Source organism: Dermacentor silvarum, chromosome 4, assembly GCF_013339745.2.
Source record: "Dermacentor silvarum isolate Dsil-2018 chromosome 4, BIME_Dsil_1.4, whole genome shotgun sequence".
Classification (NCBI taxonomy): Eukaryota; Metazoa; Arthropoda; class Arachnida; order Ixodida; family Ixodidae; genus Dermacentor; species Dermacentor silvarum.
This window is the reverse complement of record NC_051157.2, coordinates 181,601,899-181,622,898: the sequence shown is the minus strand read 5'-3', so window position 1 is coordinate 181,622,898 and position 21,000 is coordinate 181,601,899. Positions and strand designations below refer to the sequence as shown.

Genomic DNA, 21,000 nt, shown 5'->3' with positions numbered 1-21,000 from the left:
TCAAATATTAAATTAGATGAAAAATATCAGTGAGAAAGTTGTAGAGCAGCATGAGAAACACGCGATACAGCTATCTTTTGCTCAATACGGGTTACATAAAAGCGTTAGTCCGAGCGTGAAAGAGGCCCGCGAATAAAAGCAGAATTGCCGCGCGACTGGCCGCTCGAGACATTTTGCGTGTTTTGACTTTTTAACAAGCAGGAACCAGATTCACACAGCTTCTCTTTCGTGAGTTCGCTTTGCCATTGGCTTGCCGCCTTCAATAATGATATGTTGGGCATCCGGATTGGCTAAAATTCTTTCTTACGAAATATCCTAGCGTAAGAAGTTTTTGTGAATTCGGGCCCTGGGGTGCTATGCAGGATGCGCCGAGTTTCTCGTTCGAATGAGTTTTACCGGACTTCGCTCGATGGCAGACAATGAGCCGTGTTGTGAGGCCATCACAGCCCAAGAAGATGCATGCTTAAGCCAGCAAAAATCGACGCTTTGTTTTTGATAGTGGTGCTCCGTCCATCACAATGACAGTGCGCTGTGCGTGTTTTATCTCGACGGCCAGGATTGTTGTTACCTCTCAACTCAGCACCGCGTCGCTGTTGTCGAAAGAAAAATTATTCCATCTCCCGCTAAAGGGAACCATGTGAGGATGCGAAGCAGCGGGGAGATGGTTAGCTTGAGCGGGAGATGGTTTCGCGGCAGCGACCCGAGCGCTCATCGCGGCGCTGCAGAGGAGAGAGAATGAGGTGCGCGCGCTCCGTCATTTTCATACCGCGGAACTACTTTGGCGCCCCCAGCGGAGTATGCAGCTCTCGCACCACCTGTCGTGCGCGCAGCTCCGGATTCCTAGAGGAGAGAAAGGGGGGAGCGTAGGAGAGGAGAGAGAGGGGGAGGGGACGCGCATGCGCTGTGGACGTGTGGGACGCCGCGGGACGCAGGAGGGACGGACAAAGCCCCCGCCATAAGCTGCTTCGCATCTAAAATAAGTTGGACGTGGCCCAACCGTGGTGGATCGTGCAGAAGAGTTACATGCCTCGCGCGGGGTGTGACCTATGGTTTTGATTTATATGCGAAATCGTGCCCAACTCGAAACCCCCTCGAGTTGAACTCGCGAACATGGTGGCGGCAGCAGCAGCCCGTGTCATCACATCCAGCGCCAGCAAGCTTCAATATTGCCGTCTGGACCCGTTCACCTACATGACTGACCTAGAGTTTCAGCGTCATTTTTTTTTTTTTGCCTTTCCAAAACGTCAGTGCGCTGGCTGTGTGACGAGTTAGGCGAAGGCCCTCGTCTGCGGAGGCAGCGTGGTGGGCAAATTATGCTTTCCGAGCACAGACTGGAGTGACTAGGCTGCGGAGGAAATGTTCGTTTGATCGCTTCGGCTCTCTCCAGCTTTACGCGCTGTTCGTCCACTGCGCCCGAGGCCAGGTCCGGCGTCGTCACCGGAGTACTGGGCACCTGCGAGCACCTGGTGTTCCACCTGGACCAACCAACCTGAGAAGGCGAAGTGGTCGCATTATATAGGAATACTCAGAATGGACGCTGGGCTGCTTTCCGGTGCAACAGGTGCCGAAAGCAGTTTTCGCAGTTACACGGTACCGCTGCACTGCACGGGCAGAGAGGCGAAGGAAGTTACTTCGCCAACACTGACCGCCTCGGCCGTCCGAACGACCACCTCTCCAGGCGGCAAATGATTTGGCTCACGAAAAAGCGTACACATATGGCTGTTGTAGGAGAGGAGCGGCGACTGGTTTCCTCTATCGGAGCATGCCATCGCCGAGTGGAGGAAATACCTCCGTAAGGTCGCGAGGGACCATGGATGCTGGCGCGACCTCCACTCGGTGGCCCCAGGTTGATAGCGCAAATTAACGAGTGCCTTCTTCGCGGTGAGCAAAAGTACAATCGAGGCCGCCTAATGACGGGCGACAGCGTTCCGCCGAGCCGCCAAAATTACGGTGGTGTTAATGATGGTCGCCCATGGGTATTCGGTATGATATGCATGACCACAGGGGTGCTGCAACGTTTCAAGGTCGACAGAAGAAAGGCGCCATTATTGCAACCAATGTTCAACCGGGGACCATTATTTATAGTGAAGAATTAGCCGCATACAACTGTATGTCAAATTTAGTGGATGCTAACAGGGTTATGCCTCAATCTGCATTGCGAGACAGTCTACCACAGCCTGAACTTTGTGGACCCCATCACAGGCGTTCACACGCAAAAAAGAAAAAAAACTTATCGTCAAAAAGTTAAGCGCCACCTCGTCAGCGGTGGGTACAGGATAACTGCACCGCTGCTGGAGTCCAACCTGACATGAATGTGGTGGCAGTCTTTAAACAGCCACGTGCGCTCCAAAGACCCTTTCTTGCGTTTTTTAGAAGCCATGGAACGCGCAGGGCTACGCAGTATGAAGACTCTTTCCTGCGGTTGTTAGAAGCCATCGCTCGGTGCTGGCCAGTATCAAGGTGCATCACAAGGTAAACAAAATAAAGCGTAGTTTTCTGGCCCTTTACTTGTATGACTGTTTTTCGGCATTCCTGAGTGCTTACACGGTAAGCGCATGGCAAACCACTTCTGCACTAGCCAACACTGACTTCGTGTCGCACTCTTACTTTAGCGCAAGCAACGAGAGATCTGTTGAAAGCCCAGTGTGAAAACCAAGCGCACACCAATCTGTTCTCGGAAATAGGAGCGCAAGGACATAGCGAGCCGCGCCAATCCAATCCAGAGGAAAAAAGAGGAGGGCGAGCGTCCTCTCGCGGTATAAAACGAAACGTATTAAACTACAAATTAGTCTAGTACACATTCAGTGTACATATTCTAAGCTTTAAAATGCTTATAGCCCGCGTTAATATGCCTAATAGTACTAAATGCCTTTATTTTATAACTTGCTTGTGCCTGTAATGCACTCGGTGGAACTACAAACGAATGAAAGAAGGCACGACCATGCACCGACCGTATGATCACGTGAGCCCCAGTTTGTCGACCGCTGATATGGCAACGCCTAACGGATGATAGGTGCCCAGAGTGAATCTAGATAAACCAATGAAACTGGAGGCGTGCCGACGGAAAAATATGAAGCAGACTATACGCATCGCCAAACCGACACGTACTGTAAAACGTCGCTCAGCAAGCAAGACTTAGTAAGGGAGCATGCTTCGTGACATAACAAAAATCATCTCCTGCATGTGTCCTTGCATTGCCATTTTTGCAAGTGCTCGCTTTTGTTTGCCGAGACTCATATTGTGTTTAAACTTAAGTACCTGCACGCGGAATTAGTTGTTCAAGCCGTTCACATCGAACACAATGGTGCTGACTTACTCCATTAGTTAGCCTTCGATTACACTATCACAGAAAGAATTGGTATACCTAGACAACTCGCTAGAGGAAAGGTTTCTGACAGAGATTCGATTTGATTTTACGTATAGTATATCGTACATTACATTGTTTTCTGTGAATAAGACTTAGTTGCGAGTCAGCGCTTTTCCCGGTGGCTTCTTCGTTGTTGTTGTTTTTTTTCGTCACCCGTTTGCGCAGCGGCATTGTTGAACAGTCCGAAGATGAACAAACCGCTCTGTCGCCAGCCCCATCACCAGCCAACAACCTAGAAATTGCAGTACGCCGGAAGTGCCCCCATATGAGCAGCCGGTACCCGCCGCGGTTGCTCAGTGGCTATGGTGTTGGGCTGCGGAGCACGAGGCCGCGGGATCGAATCCCGGCCACGGCGGCCGCATTTCGATGGGGGCGAAATGCGAAAACACCCGTGAACTTAGATTTAGGTGCACGTTAAAGAACCCCAGGTAGTCCAAATTTCCGGAGTCCCCCACTACGGCGTGCCTCATAATCAGAACTGGTTTTGGCACGTAAAACCCCATAATTTAATTAATGAGCAGCCGGTATGATGAATTAATGAGCAGCCGGTATGAAGGACATTCATGAACACCAAAAAATCACCTGCAGGTCATTCAATCCAGTCTTCCTGTAAGAAACGAGGTGTTCGAAAAGCTTTTAAAGGAATAGAAAATCATGGAAAAAATAATATATAACGAAAACATATAAAATGGAAAAATGGTCTAAACAATGCCTCATTGCAGCTTTTATATATAACATTTGCTTATGATAGACATGTTTATCTGCTTTGAAACAAGACGAGGAACCGAACTACACGTCGGGAAAATATGTTGTGTATTTTGAAAACGCGATAACGTCCCTGCTCTTCTAAGTATGGTATGGTATGGTATGGTAAAACTTTATTATTGTCCCTCGGAACGCGCGTCAGCACGTAGCGGGCCGCTCCCACGTCGGCGCAGAAAGGCCGAGCCTCTCTGCTGCGTCGCGGGCCCGATGGACAGCCCATAACTGTGCTTCAAGATCGGGGCTGCTTAGGGCAGCCTCCCATTTGGTCGACGTGACATCGTCGCCGTCGTGTAACGCTCTTCTAAGTGATACTTAAGAAATGATGAGGAAATTAGGGAGATGGATGAACCGTAAAAATCAAATTCTCCCACCTCCGATTTATTCCCACTGTCCGTGGACCAACTGAGTTTACCTGCTCTGGCGATGGCGGAGGCTGAGATACAATCCAGCCGGAGTACCAATGAGGGTCTACATAAATTCTTTCCAACAAGAACAGTTCCAAGTCATATATAACAAGTTAGACATGCTGTGCGCTACAAGGACGCATTTGCTTGAGCAAAACAATGCACGTTGATCTCTCCACCGCCTACACCATTTGAAAGTTTAGGTGAACTACAACCTATTCATCTTCACACTGGTGCTAGCAGAACTCACGCAGTTTCACTTGCGTATCCTTTGCGGCGATGCATTCTTCTTGGAAAAGCGAGTAAAGAAAGGCAAGTAAAAATACGAATGAACGCCCATACTGCCGACACGAATGCCAACCGTCCCCGTAAACACACGCACGCGCGCACGACCCTACCAACACATCACCAAATGCGACTCACCATGGTATTGTTGTTTGTCACTGGAAACGTTAGCTTCTTGCTTTCCCGCAGACTTGTTTCAATTAAAGGGTGCCGAACTGAAATAAGTACGCTAGGTTCTGTTTCAACGTGCTCCAACTTGGTTTCGTTTTCGTGCAAGTCCAGAAAACAGCGCAGTGTGCATTGTCCTCGGTCTTGCATGTAGCATTAATATGTCGACAAAATAAATGGAACTCACTCAGATTCACTCGCTGGTTATATTTTCTGCTTAGGGCTCGCTCAGGCCCCGACAGCATGATTCTGCTCAGCCAGATAGATTCAGAGTCAGGTTCATCAAAATTTTACTCCGCCGGGCTCATTCGGACCGAGACGGGTTAGTGTCGATCCGAATGAACCGACTCATATTTTTCCGACCTATAGTAACGAATAAAAACTTCTTGAATAAAAGTGCAGCTGTAGCTTTCTGAGAGTCCGCCATCGTTACAATTTGGCGCTGATGAACATGGACGCAGGTGCGAGCCTCGCGTAGAGCACATGCAGCCCCTCGTGGACACGTGGAAGGAGCTGGTGGCCGAAAGAGCGCTGCGTCCGCTCGGCTTCTTGCACAGCAGCAGCGTCGACTTGTGCTTGGCGCTGACTGAGAACTGCGCAGACCGCGCGGTGGCGCTCTCGCTGGATCTCCAGGGAGGCGTGACGCCTGAGCTCGCGCGACTCCTGGCTGCCTACCTGGCCTCGACACGAAGCCTGCGAATGCTCAGCGTCACCATGCCCTGCTGGGACCGCCTTGAACATGCCATTGTCGAGGGCCTCGTCCAGAACAGCAGCATCGAGGAACTCCATCTCGACAGTAGGTTTCGCTACACATTCTTGAGAACCAGCTCGACGGTAGGTTTAGCGACGGTCTCGAATTTAGAAGCCTTGACGCCATTGGATAGAATATGAGGGTTTATTAGCCACGTTGCTGCTTTCCTAAGTTCACGTGTTGCGCGGTGCCTGCGGGCAAAAAAAAAAACGGTGTTCCACATCCGCCGGTCGTGGCTTTGTGTGTCGCCGGCTAACACATAGTAGTACACGTAAATACCCAGGTTAATGGACAGATTGATGATGACCATCGCCGTAGCACAATTGGTAGGTGATCGCACGCGTAATGCGAAGGTTGTGGGTTCGGTCTCCAGGGGCGACAAGCTATCGTTCGTCCACTTTCATTTACCCTTCATTAATTTTCAACCACAGCTTATTTCCTCTATACTTTCCTTGGCTCCATTGCCTGCAGGGTTTATATAGTCTGTCTCATATAATGACATACGCGTGCCAATTTTGTGCATTGTAGGCACATGAATGCGCATACCGGAACTGGAATTAGGGAAAGGCTTCTAGGTTAGAACTTCCCTGCGTATCTGCTGCCCTACTTCAACAAACACACACACACAGCCGCGCACGCACTAACTTCATTTCGATCTTTTCGACAATCTTTTTTGACAAACTAAACGCTCCACACTGGTATTTTTTTTTGGCGTATAAAAGCGTGTAATTTGCGATACACTCTTGGTACCTGGGATCATTTAGGCGTTCCTTCTTTCTTGCGGCACGTTTTGAGTTGCTGTTTTAGTTTAAAGAGATTACTTGTATGAATGTAGAGAGCCACGGCCCCTTCCAGGAATTAAGAAATCCTATTGAAACGTTTCATACGCATTCCTGTAATATTGTGTGTTATCCATGCAATTATGAAAATTTCGCGGAATTTGTATGAAATCCACATAAATTCTGAATTACGCGGAAATCATACGGAATTCTTGGAATGACATACGGAACGTTGAAATACGCAAAAGCTTCACGACACTTTTGTACGCCTGGATTAGAGCACTGTCAAGTGTGTTTTCAATGAACCAAGACCGCATAACCGTCATAAAAGCCGATAAGCGTGTTCCGACAGATTTTGATGGCCCATGTATTGCTTATCACTTGGGACCGCGGCGGATATCTATTTACACAAAGAGCTCGCTAGCGTGCCTGCCTGTCACTGATTTTTAAAAAGAGCATTTGCGCTTCTTCAGAAATACAATGTGACCCTTGCAACATGTGTGCGCAAGCACGTCGTGACTTCATTTAGGATTTATGAACTGGATTTATGTGCTGAAAGGAATATTATAAAAAGGAAACGGAAACGGGCAAGTATGCACTCGGTCACGCAAAGCTTAGGCACAACGAAACTTACTGGCTGCTACTGCTAGGTATTAACTTGGTTGCTGCTAGGTCTTCACTTGGTTTAACTTAACTACGCACATAGGAAGGTATTCTCGGGCGATCATTTTCGGAGTAACCTTCCCTTTCGCAACATTTCGCATGACTAGCGCTGGACGCATCGGCGCCTACGAGCGACAACACTCCTGGCATTCCACAAACGCAGGCAGGCTAACCAAGGTTGCCACAGTGCCAAGAACGCTGCTGCTCGCCAACGAACGCGTTGGAGGCTAGCCGCTCGACATCAATTAGCCAGCTTCGCTGTCTCTTGAGCTTTGCGTAGCCTAGTGCCACTTTTCGCCTTGTTTTTTTTTAGATGCGAAGCAGCTTATGGCGGGGGCTTTGTCCCTCCCTCCCGCGGCGTCCCACAGCGCATGCGCGTCCCCTCCCCCTCTCTCTCCTCTCCTACGCTCCCCACCCTTTCTGTCCTCTAGGAATCCGGAGCGGCGCGCACGACAGGTGGTGCTACAGCTGCATACTCCGCTGGGGGCGCCACGGTAGTTCCGCGGTATGAAAATGGCGGAGCGCGCGCGCCTCATTCTCTCTCCTGTGCAGCGCCGCGATGAGCACTCGGGCCGCTACCGCGAAACGGGAGAGCGGGAGAGAGCTGGCGAGGAGGAGACCACGTGCGCATGCACGCGGTCTCCTCTTTCTCCTCTGGGTTGTCATGGCTACGGCGCTGCAGTTTCCTTGGCACGCGCCACAAATTACGGCTGGCTCAAACAGCCTCGCTGTTAAAATTACATAATTAGTTTGTGCTGAACTGAAAGTCTCTGCATAATTTCAAACGACTCCAACGAATGTGCAATTGTCGCATTCGTCTATGTTGTACTAACGCGTATTTTTTAAACGTTTACTTTGTTTTGTGAGACACATAGTATTTAGTTATCAATTTAGCATTTTCAGATTTTTAGACATTATGTAACTCCCAGGACACAGCATGCGCTAGTGCCCGTTTATTTTAAAATCTCCCTCACCAGCGGAGTTTCCGTTTGATTGTAGGCGAACATTTCTGAAAAGCACGAACCTTCCACCATTACGAGGATTCGTTAATAAGCGGAGACCTATAGGGAACCTAAGAGGTCAGTTTATTTTATTATTGCTTTACTTTGGCGCGCGTTAGTTCTACATTCAAAATATTATTGTCCACCGGCATTCAGGTTTTTCTCGAACTCTCGACTATAACAAATTTCTACGTTAAAACAAGATTGGCAACTAAACAGTAGATACGGCTTTTCAGCGGTAACTTTATATTAGCTAAAACTTTTAATATACGCGTATTTGTCATAGTATCCAACAATCTTAATAGCTATAGTAAAACAAATCAAACCCATAAAAAAGTCGCAGTTTCGGCCGAAAGGCGAGGCATCGATTGCGGTAGAAAATTAGTGGATGAAGTAAGCTGTACGAAGTAAGGATAGTAGTTTTATCGACCGTATAAACTTGTAAACAAAGGAATACTAACTAAATGAACAAGCATGGTTTCATGCGCGCACAAGCAAACATGAACTCATCTCACTCTATGACCGCGGAAACTCGCTGTCAAAACGCTGGAGTAAGGAAGCGTGGCAGCTGCGAGCGAATTATCCTTCGTGCTGCGTCTGGCATCAACGCAAACTTGGCCGCGAAAACAAAGCGCACGGCGGACTGTGTCCCCGTCGCGGATGGCTTTCAAGATAGAGTGACTCCAGGGCCGGCTGGAGTGGAACACCCTTCCCCCTCCCTACCCTCTTCCCGGAGCCGGAAGACGGCGCGCTTTCTTCCCGCTTCCCTCCTTTGCGTGCGCGAGATTGAGCCATGATCGCCGGTTCACCCTCGCACGCTTTCAGTCGTACATACAGCATACTGCGCGCGGTGACGATTTTATCGCCCTTGGACTTTATACGGAACCTCATGGCGACGGTGACGCCGATGGCAGAAATGCGCCTGGAGTTTCCATATAATTCCTATCGAAATAAAAGAACGAAGGATCAGTACTGTGCATTTGTAACAATATGTTCGCTTTAAGTGAGACGCGTAATTTTTCTCAGCGGGAGAAATAACACAAATATGTCTTCTGGTACGTCCCACCGTATGCAAAGAGAACACCCGATAGATTCAGAGCATTACGGAGGCAACAAATAACTGCTCTTGCGGGAATACCACAAAACATCGGATGACAGACAAGTCTTGCGCGCCTTGGTTTATATATATATATATATAGTACGCGTAGGATACTAGCGTGAGGTCGTTCAGCAACAGCTAGAGAGATAATAGGAGCTCGATAGTGTGTATACATCAGAAAATCGGCACTGGTAGCTTCAGTACAATTAAAGGTGTTAGCCTTCGTAGTACAATTTAGCATTTGCACAGAATAGTCATTCTCCCCAGAAATTTTCCCGAATTTCTCAGTGTCAGCGTCGCAGTGCAGGATTGTCACCTGAAATTTAAAAAGATTCACAAGATTTCAAGTACTGAAACATTTCGGAATAGGCACCAGAAAAAAAAAACAAGACAAAATTCTGTCTTTCTTTTTTTCCTTTTTTCCGAAGCACCTTCTCTAAATTGAACCCCTACCGACGCGCTCAACCGTCAGATTTTTGTTTTTTTAAGTATTGAATATCTCTCAGGAGGCTCGAAGTACAAAACTGGTGAGCTCGAGCTTGCTTAAAAGTCAACGCAGCCCTTTCTCGTAAATTCCTTGCACGCAAGTTAGGGGATGCGCAAGTGCTCCAGTGACAATGCTTCTGCGCAGACTTCGCCTTGGACGACAGAGACACGGCCGCGTTGGGCCGCTGGTTGAGTGGCAACCGACGACTGCACACCCTGTCTATTCGCTTGGAGGCCAGCAGGTACGGCACAAGGATGGACCCTCCGGGAACCACAACGCTGCTTTTGACGCTGGCTGCATCGCTGGATGAGAACTACGCGCTCACGTGCATCCATGTGGATAGCTATTGGGCGCACATGCCAGCATGGTACTTCATTGCCCGCACGGTGAGCACTTGACAAGACAAGTTAGCGACGTCAGCTTTCCATCAACCACGCTTAGCGCTTTCTGTAAACATAGCATTTCTGTAATTTGCAATAACGTTTATTTGAGCAATGCGCGTGCCTGGAGGCAACAAACAATAGCAAGGTATTACAAAAGAAAGAAAGTGAAAGCCGGTCTTTCTTTTTCTGTACCGGAAGCATGGGCTTACTGCTGACTGCGGGAGACAGTATTAAAATTGCCGCGAAGTGGTCAACACATAAAATTAGCAGACCTGACCTAAAGAAAACCACGCGAAAACAGTGCCTTCCCTTTAATTAACGCTCAAAACTACTAAATGGACGCTTAGTTTGCGATAAAGTTAATTATTTTACATATGAGCAGCCATTGTTCTATTGTGTGCGAAGATGCGCAGATACTGCCATTGTTTAAGTTGGCTTTCCTGCAGTGTATCCTGCAGCGCGATTTCGGCGCTCACGGACGAATCAGTGAGACATAGAAAGCTTCGCTTAAAAAATGTCCAGCAGCATGGACGCGGAAGGGTTATATAGATGGTAGTGCGTTCCTGGCACTTTTTTGAATGTGATCGCCGACAATCGTCACCGCTCGGTGGCGCCGCGGTTGCTCATTCGCGCGTCTGCTCACCTTTGAGCATGTGCGCGCGCGATGCCGCCGGAGTTCTAACGACGCAGTTTCGCTACATACGTGCTCACTGTCACATTGAATATACCCATGACGCCTGGTAGCACGCGGTGTTTACGCTGAGCAGCGCCACAGGCCTAGCGTGTTTGCTATGTAGCTGCCATTGCTTCGCCCTTCGAGCGAAACAGTAATTCATAAAAAAGACCGTACAATTATGGACTTATATTTATGAATCTGCCACAAAGCTGCCACTGCTTCTCTAAAATACACGTTTCAATTTCATGTGATTACTACTTCCTCTGAAAGCGGAATCAACCAATTTATGCGCAAATTTTGTATCACTGCCAAATGTGTCTGGAGGATTTGTAAAACAAAATTTGCGAGCCATAATAAAGTAACAACAGATTTAATGTTGTTTTAATCAAAGCAGAAAGTTAACTTGTCATGCACGGATGCCCGCTTTCAACATGCTGCTTTACGTGTGTATTAAAGCTCAAATTGGCTGCAGTGCTTTCAAAGCGATCCGCACAATTCCTTTATGGAAAGTGAAACTACATCAAAACAAAACTTGAAGTAAATGTACACGCAATGAAATGCAAAGCACTCTGTTCATTCCATGTTCACCCCGTCGCAAGTCTTACTCCCGTAGCTGCTGATACATTTGCCTTCAAGTTGACGCGGGTGCACACTTCGTCTCTGTCTGGCATAGCTAGTAATGAGAAGCCTGCGAACAGTTTCTCCGTGCTCGTCCCATGCTCTGATGTCTCACCATAATGTCATGCTCAAATATTTACTAACAGCATTGACGGGAGACTGAATGGAACAGCTTCTCTGTTCAAGTCGTAGTTTCTTTGAAGTGCTCCTCGCACGACCTCAGAACCTCCATTACTTCCCCACAGGGATAACAGTCGTTTCCACCCTCTGGGACGTGCTCCTTGAGTGCTGTCGAGTAGGCATGTTCTTTATTTCTTTATATATTTCATTATTCAATTATTACCCCACTTAGCCCTAAGGCGCTACAGCTGTGGCTTAGTTGTAGAGCGCCCCCCTCGGCTGTGGGAGGTTGTGGGTTCAATTCCCACCGCGGCCGGGCACCCACTGGTTCAAATGGGCACAAGTGTACCCCGGCCTGGCGTTTGGCTTTCTTGAGGGTGATACGCTTGGGAAAGGAGCCAGTGCCCTAAATTACCATCGCTACCATCGTGAGCAGAAGGGAAAAGGAGGTTTGGGCCGCTCCCATGGCGACCATTTCCCATTTCGCTATTATTAGGACCAAACGGTACAGCTCTACATTAATCAGTTACCAGTCGTTTTCAACATCTTTTACAGCGAATGTGTTAAGGGCGCAGTCTCCAATGGTCGTGTCCGCGTGTACAAAAAAACTCTCATTGGCCGTATGTTGTATGTGCGACTGAAAGCGCGCGAGGGACGCGCGCTTTCACGGGAAGCGAACGCATGGTGGCGAGCAAACGCGACTTCTTCCGTCGCGCGAAAGGCCGTGGGGGGACGGGAGGGAGGGAGGGGAGGCGACGTTTAGCTTCGGCACCAAATGCGTATCTTGCGACCGGGCGCAAGGGGAACTGGCGACTCAATCAGTCTGAGAAGATTTAACATAAAAGGCATGCGCTGCCGCTGTTTTGTTTCATGACATTCGTTTATAGGCTGTCATTCTCAAAAATTCTGTGGAGCTGTATAAACTTGGACATGTAGCAGCACCAGAAACGCGCAGAACTTTTGTCGACGGCGGCGCCGTTTTGCCCGCGTTCGCACCGAACGCGCGCGGCGTTGGTGACGTGTTTATGAAGAACGTGCCAACCTTTGCCGTACACCCTATGGCGGTGTACCTAACGACCATAAGGCCATGGTTGATGTGATAAATGAAAACCACCGGATTATATTGTTACGGCCTCGGGAGAGGGTTAAGGGAGTGTTTACTGATTGAGACACAAAGATGTAGCTCCTTGGGCTATGCTGGCCGGAGTCAATCGTAGGAGCAACGTCGTCTTCTTCTTTCTCCTTCCCTCGCTTCCCTCACTTTTCACTGGCAGTGACCACGGCGTAACATTCCTCCGCTCCCAGACGAAGCCCCCCGGGCGAGTCACTCATGCTTCCTTCGTGTGAACGGCTTCAAGCGGGCGACATGCGTCACCTCAGTCTTGCATGAACGACGGCCATTTGAAGTGAGACGTGCAATTGTGTAGTTCACTTCGCTTAGACGATCGAGGATAACGTACGGCCCGGCATAGTCTGCAAGTAGCTTTTGGCTCAAGCCACGTCGGCGTATTGGAGTCCACAGCCACACGAGGTCACCGGGAACGTAGGTAACATGCTGGTGTTGACTGTCGTAGCGTATTTTAGAGTGGTCTTGCGCGGCCAATGTACGTAAGCGCGCAAGTCGACGAGCCTCTTCTGCACGACACAATGTCTCTGCGATAGACAAATCGTCATGGACCACAAAAGGAAAGATAGTGTCCAGCGTATGACGAGGTTGGCGCGCGTAAAGAAGGAAGAAAGGGCTGAAACCGGTCGTTTCGTGTTTCGCAGAGTTGAAAGCGTACGTCACGAACGGTAGTACTTCATCCCAATTCTTGTGGTCCGAAGCAACGTACATTGATAACATGTTGATCAACGTTCGGTTTGTGCGCTCGGTGAGGCCATTAGTTTGTGGATGATAAGCTGTTGAGTGTCGGAACTTGGAGGCACACGAACGCAGCAATTCCTCCACAACATCGGCAATAAATTGGCGACCACGGTCACTTATTATCACGCGAGGTGGCCCGTGTCGGAGTATGATTGCATGAAGCATAAAATCAGAAACCTGCGCAGCAGTGGCGGTATTGTGAAACCGCAGCCCTTACCTCCACCAATCTGTTACGCGTAACAGATTGGTGGAGGTCGAGACACCCGTGGCAGCTCGGAGTGACCAGTCCTGTCAGAAGGCATTGGGTAGCAGTATCGCTCTTCATGGGGACGGTAATCAGCCGACGTTCGTTGAGTGAAACGAGGTGAGCGAAAACGCCGTTCGTAATTGGAGGGTGTTCGATCGGAGCACTCAAGTGACCACAGTGTACCTTGGCATTCATCGACGTCTGCTACATTAACTGATGGCTGCCATCGGGCCGGAGCGGCTGGCGTTCGCGCGTGTGCGGTCTCTCTTGCATAGCCGTCCTGAAAGCCGCTGGGGCAATGAGAGACTTGCTGACATCGAAGCAATTCTTCCCGTACAATCTGGCGTATTGTCGACGAGAGGTCATTAGGCGACATACTGTCGACACTAGCCACTGTTGGCACGTTTGACAGACGGCCAAATTTCGGAGCTATCCGTCGCATCTTCAGCGTTTCAAATGTGCGACAGTGCTGCATCACATCAGACACGGAGTTCAGGTTATCCTTGCCAATCAAGAAATTATATACGTCTTCGGCTATCCCCTTCAGAACGTGTCCAACCTTGTCCTCTTCAGTCATCCTAGGATCCACTATCTTGCACAGCTTCAAAATTTCTTCGATATATGTGGTACATGTCTCCCCTGGGAGCTGCGCCCTCTGAGCCAATGTCTGCTCCGCTCGCTTCTTCTTCGCATTAGAATTGCCGAAGCACTTCTGTACTTCTTCAACAAAACGATCCCAAGTGGTGAACATGTCCTCGTGGTTTTCATACCACATGAGAGCAGTGTTTGTCAGTGCAAATACAACATGGCTAAGCTGCGCTGCCGAGTCCCAGCCATTGCTTCTGCTCACCCGCTTATAGTTCTTGAGCCACTCGTCAACGTCCTCCCCTGAGGTCCCGCCAAAGTTTGGCGGCACTCGGTAGTACGGCCAGGGACCCGTAGGAGCCGTAGGAGTTGCCCCCGATGCATCAGAGGTCGGGAGTTGGGACATCATCTCGATCGGCGAAGGCGGAAGTCCGGCAAGGCGGCGGCTGCGGCGAAGACCAGGGAGTAGAGCTTCCGTCGTTGGGTTCGTATTACCCAGCACCTCCACCAATCTGTTACGGCCTCGGGAGAGGGTTAAGGGAGTGTTTACTGATTGAGACACAAAGATGTAGCTCCTTGGGCTATGCTGGCCGGAGTCAATCGTAGGAGCAACGTCGTCTTTTTCTTTCTCCTTCCCTCGCTTCCCTCAGTTTTCACTGGCAGTGACCACGGCGTAACAATATATATTTCTCATTCTTTATTATTTCAAATAACCAATTACACCATCACATCTTAATAGTCATAATTGCAAATACATAATTCCCACCATAGTACTGCTTCGTTGGTCCTCTATCTCCACAGATGGAATTTACCCATATAAAATACAGTGCTGCATTCTTCAAAAGTAAGCTGCTAAATAAGAAAGAAATCACGGCATATCCACGGGGTGAATGATGATGAGTGGGCGAAGCTCCGGAGGGAATCATCGGATCTCCCGCTTAAGGGGACGCTAGCACAAACACGTTAGAAACGTGCAGTACTCTCTAGTAAGGGGGAGCGGCCACAGCGTCTTACGCAGCCATTTACACATGCCGGAACGTGCACCCCGTTATCCGACGCCATCACATGACTGCTGAGAGAGTATACCCCCCGCATTCATAAACGCTCCTCGACTTGAACTTGACTTGCCACCGCTTTGGGCAGCGCGTTCGAAACGCGTTGAAGGTAAGGCGGAGAGGCCACAGCGTCTTACACCAGCTTCTTACAGGGGCCGTAACGCGCTAGCACAAGCGCGTTAGAAACGCGCTAGAAACGCGGCCTTTCGTTAATGTTGGGTATTTATTGCCATCGTGGTGCGTGCGTCCATGTCCGCTTCGTGGCGTAGTCGGCTAACGCCGCGCGCTCGGAAGCGAGGGGTCCCTGGTTCGATTCCGCGCTACGGACATAACTTCGGAATTTTTTTTCTCATTTTTCTCAGACTGGTTACACACTACTGGTTACACACTACTACTACGACGACGGGGACGGAACGGGTGCCGCTATAAGGAGCTTCGCTCCTAATAGTTCAGTGTTTTCAATTTTTGCTGGCTAACTTTCTGCCAAATAACACATGCTGTGGGACAGCAGACCCACCAATTATTGCGAATAGTCCACTTCATAGCTAGACGGTCTAGGTATGTTGAGTCACACATACAAGCTACAGTAAATTTTTTACGTCTACTGCATCTGGCACTGGCTCCCCAAGTGAACCACGCAGAAGGGTTTTTTAAAGCAGTCTTGAAGAATTCTGCTTGTATAAGAAAGAAAAGGTGCAGTGTATACAAAATTTCCTGCAGACGAAAGATGACGGTATCAGGAGGCCTTTCTGACATGGTTTCCACTGTGACGTGCTCCCCATGCTCATCCCTCGGGTTGTTTCAGGGCCAAGCGGAATGTATACACAAACAGATTAATCATTCTTTTTTTTAGACTTCTCTGAGGCTCTATATGACGAACGGGTGTCTCGATGACATCAGTGTACCCCACCTCCGTAGGACCTCTAGAAATAATGGTGTGGTTTCAGCATCTTACTGCAAAACTTGCTCCCTTTTTAAAAATATGATGGAAATTGGAGCTTCACGGAAAAACTGAACCGCTGTCCCCGTTTTCATTTTGGTGAAGCGACCAGCGCTGGCATGGGCTTGTTGTAATCTGGGGTTAGTTCGTTTTGTCTCTCAGAATGTACAACAGCCTGCACCTTCTGTATTTGCAATTCGTCGGATGGCAAATTGTGGCCACATGCAATTGCATCACTCAGCATTAATGCTGCTAATAGCGAATCACTTGTTTGCCGCCGCAGCGAGCGAGCTGTAGCAGCAGCTGCTATCACTGAGGCTTTGGTTAGCCAGCTCGGCAATGCCTTTTCCTTGAGTGATATTGTTTTCTTTAATGTGAATTTATTTAGCAACAAATCAGCCAATTGTAAAAAAAATACACGTCTATATTGCACACTATAGCGAATATTTATGCCGTAGGTATTCACCTGCATCATCCGTAGTTGATCAAGAGTTACCAGAAATTATTACAGTCATCTTCATTCTGGTTCTCAGAGTTCGTTACCGTCTTGTACGAGTATTTATGTGCTGTGCTTGTGCTCGAACAATTTCCAAGTTTCCTCAAGAAGCTATATGTGTCCTGAAAGCAGGAATGAGCTAAGGCTATAATTCTGTTAAGCTCCTTTCACTGCCCTCCCCCCTTTTCGAAAAAAAAAAGAAAACTAGCACTAGCACTGATGCCTTTCCGGCAACACACGTCATAGCTGTGTTCGTATGTCCTCCCTCGTTTGGCGATGCAAAGAAAATGGATAGGCCGCACGATTAAACTATAACTAGGTTTCAGATTTCTTAAGTTGTACGCGATAATTGTGTTGTTAATCTGCTATGCCGCACTATTATGTTCACTACTCAGTTCACTAAAATTCCGTTGTTAATCGCAGATCCGGAGGAACTCTGGCCTGCTGCACAACGCCGCTGCGTTTGTCCTTGGAAGCGAGCTGAGACGTGCAGCCATTGCCTTTGAGCTCGTCCACTGGCACCCACTTCTAGCGGACATTGTGCAGCGCACTGGTTCCCTGAGTCAAGATGAGGCCAAGAAGAGAATCAGGGAAAGTGTTCAACGAATTTGCCACGAAGTACGTGCCGTGTAAACTGATAAATCCACTCGGCAGTGGGCACTGCTTGGTAGAGTTTGTTTGTAATATCAGCGAATGCTTTGTAGCCTACCCCACCCAATAGCGCTGGTCAGGCGACCGACGAAGGCATCGACTTCTGACAAGGCTGTAGATGTTAGTGCCTACTTAGTGGTCCTTATTGCTGACCACCTTTGCAGCCATGAGTTTGTGATTGTATTGCTCTTGATAAACATAATTTTGTGTTATATCGAGCAAAATAACACATAGCTTACCAAACTTCAATCAATGTTAGTGCATCCTATAATTCGTGTTACTGGCGTCGGTTCTTTAATTGCGTCAGCTTACCATGCCACAGCTAGAATACTTACAAAAAAAGCATGAAGTCCCGACTGCGAGATGAAATCTGGGGCAGAGCGCTTGTGTAGAACGTTTTTATCGAATAGAGTTGAAAGAACCGTGAAGCACTCAAGCGAGCCCACAACGCGACTAGGAATGCGCTTTATAACCATGTTCTTTACGTGTCGACGCAGTTCTGGCGTCTTGTCGGCATCGTAAGGCAGGAGAAGGTGGTCGGCAACAAATCAGAGACAATAAGCAGCGCCCAGGACCTGAACGCCGAGCAGCTTCAGCTTGGTCAACTCGGCGACGATGTGCTTCGGCGCATACGCTCTTTCCTCAGGATCGGCGACGTGGTGGATACAAGAACGGAGGGCCCGGCCGAAACGTTGACCCCTGAAGAAATAACGGCGGGCGTCGTCAAAGCAGCTGCGTCATTTCTTTCTACGAGGAGCCAGAAATAGTCCCACAATCCATTGCTCAGCTTGCGTCTCCAATCCAACGTGGGTTACACGCGGAACAGCGTACTAGGGGAAAACAAGTGTCTCGTATTGCCGGAAAGGGGGAAGCTCTTACTTGTTGAGCTTCTTTGTCGCCGACAGTTTTACTTGACAGAAAATAAAGAAAGAAATGTTATGATGGTGCGTGTCGTAATTTACGCTCTAAATAATTTGAACTTGAATTTATTTGCAGCAAACAGCAACAACAGGTGTGCTGCGGTTGACCTGAAAACGAAAATCGTCATTACTTTGGGTCATATACAAGATGGCCACTTGTAAAACGGTATTAAGGGTTTTAAAATGCGTATAATTTATCAGTAGCTCCGGATATTTCTAAAGCAGTAATAGCGGTATGGAATACCTTTAACGCGTGACGGGGGCCATGTGGCAACCATCAGGGCGGACTCTGCGCTTTAAAAAAATTTGCACCCTGTGGGAACTTATTGTTCTCGAATAATAATCGTTATCCCCTTATGTGGTATGCATTTACTTCAGCGCTCTGCACTCGCTACTTTCTTGTTAAGGATGCTGTGTTACGCTGACACCCGCCTGCCGTTCGAGGCCTAAAAGTAGCGGACGCGCATGCAGGCAATGCATGCAATGTACCGAATGTCTCTACGAAGACTGCCGAAAATTCCTAAAAACAGAACATCCCAGATAAAAATGCCATTCTTTACAAACGGAATCTCCTGCAACAGCGGACATCAAAGTGTTCTCATTTTCTCCCTAATTTGTTAAACTAGCCAAAATTATTTATTTGCCTAATTACACAGTTACAATGAGACAATGTGACAATATGACTCAATGAGACAATTACACGGTGACAATGTAAAATTTGTAGCAGCTGAGGAGGTGCTCTCAGAACAGTTTTCAAATCGCTGGAAAATTCCTTCCCCTAGATACTGCACCACGAGAAAGTTTCGCGCTTTTTCGCTGGGAAACTGAGCACTTGGATGGATGGAAACAACTTTATTAAAATCCCGTGAAGTTTAACGACCCGGGCTCAGGTCTCCCATGAGAGGAATTCGAGGCCTTGCCTCCTCGCCGCCTCTCCGGGCCCGCTGGACTGCCCACTCTTGTGTCTTGAGGTGGGAGCTGCGCAGAGCGGCGGCCCACTTCGACGCAAAAGCCTCCGGAGCTACTGCCATTTTCGCTGCTATAACAGGACACTGCCACAACATGTGTGAGAGTGTCGCTCTAGTTGACTGACATAACTTGCAAAGAGCACTCGGGTATTGCATGGGGAAAATGTGCCGCAATCGCACCGGACTGGGGAAGGTGTGTGTGTGCAGTTGTCGCCAGACGACTGCCTGGCGACGTTTCAGTTTGGGGTGGGGTGGAGGCAATATCCTCCTGCCTAACTGGTAGTGCTTGGTGATATCATTACATCTGACTAAGCGTTCTCGCGTGCTTCACACCAGGAGGTCCGAACTCGAAGAGGGTGTCTCAGACTCTGCGTGGCGGGTCAGTTCTCGCGCAGAGCGGTGTGCCACCTCATTTGAGTTAGGGGGGGGGGGGGGCATTTAAGTTAGGGGGGCCCTCGTCGGTGGGGGTGGCGACGTGCGCTGGGAACCACATGATCGTGGTGCTATCGAAGTGCTGTCGACCAGCTTTCCTTAGGATTTGAAGAGCTTCGGAGTAAATGCGCCCCCGCGCATAGTTACGAACTGCGGATTGTGAGTCGCTGAGGGGGTCGCAGAACGACTTACCGGTCGACTTGGCACGGGCCTGGCGTGGGCCCCCGTTATGTTCGGGGTGCATGTTTCGAGGGATAGGGGCGACGATCAGCGTGTCGCTGATGTCGGGTGGAATGGCCTGTTTCTGACCGTGTTGGACATGGTAATTGAAGCCGAGTTTCTGCAGGATGTACCGACCCGTGGCTTTCAGGGACATGCGTTCGAGTTGCGAGGCTCTTTGCGCATCCACAATTTTCTCAAGCGTGTTGTATACCCCCAGCTGTAGCAGACGGGAAGTGCTCGTGGACTCCGGTAGACCAAGGGCGACCTTGTAAGGCTTGCGTATAAGGGTGTTGAGTTTCTCTCCTTTCGGTGACATTCCGGTTGTGGAAGGCAGCCACATAAGTAATGTGACTTATTGCTAAGCAGTGTATGAGGCGCATGACGCTGTCCTCCTTCACGCCCGTGTGTTTGTTTGTGTTTGATCAGGCGGGTCGCCACTGTAACCTTGCCTGCAATCTTGCGGATAGCTTCTGCGTTCGACCCATTGGCTGCTATATGCATGCCGAGGATGCGTATCTTCGGGACTCGGAAAATACAGGAGCCGTCTGGCGTATAGAGGAGTATTTCCTCACATTGGCGTGATTCGCCGGTAGGCTTGGGCCGGCGGCGTAGGCGGTAGAGGAGCAGCTTCGATTTGAGTGGAGACAGTCGGAGACCCGTGTCTTGGAGGTAGGTTTCTACTGCAGAGACCGCTGCTTGTAAGGTGCCTTCTATCTGACCGTGACTGCCCTTGTCGACCCACAGGGTGATGTCTGCATACAAGGAGTGATGGAGGCCGTGCAGTCTCGTCAAGGTAGGCCGGGAGACCCTAGCATCACGAGGTTAAAAAGGAGCGGGGATATGACCGACCCTTGAGGAGTGCCGGCGCTTCCTAGTGCATGTTCGTCGGATGTCATGCTGTCGACTGCGAGGGTGACTGTTCGGCGCGACAGGAAGTCTCTGATGTAGTTGTAGCTTCGCTCGCCCATGTTGAGCTTGTTAATTCGGTTCAGGATTGCTGCATGTGCTACTTTGTCGAATGCCTTTTCCAGATCCAGGCCAAGTATGGCCC

At 49.1% G+C, this 21,000-nt stretch overlaps 1 protein-coding gene across 1 annotated transcript in view; it reads left to right on the top strand.

Moving 5' to 3' along the window:
- LOC119449087 (uncharacterized) overlaps positions 1-18,332 on the top strand; it is a 62,000-nt gene extending 43,668 nt beyond the window's left edge. The window contains exons 6-9 of the mRNA XM_037712277.2: positions 5,451-5,785; positions 9,914-10,155; positions 17,180-17,374; positions 17,905-18,332. Coding sequence (XP_037568205.2) covers positions 5,451-5,785; positions 9,914-10,155; positions 17,180-17,374; positions 17,905-18,174 — 1,042 coding nt within the window. The 3' untranslated portion in view covers positions 18,175-18,332. The remainder of the gene's footprint in view (positions 1-5,450; positions 5,786-9,913; positions 10,156-17,179; positions 17,375-17,904) is intronic.
- The last annotated feature ends 2,668 nt before the right edge of the window (positions 18,333-21,000 follow it).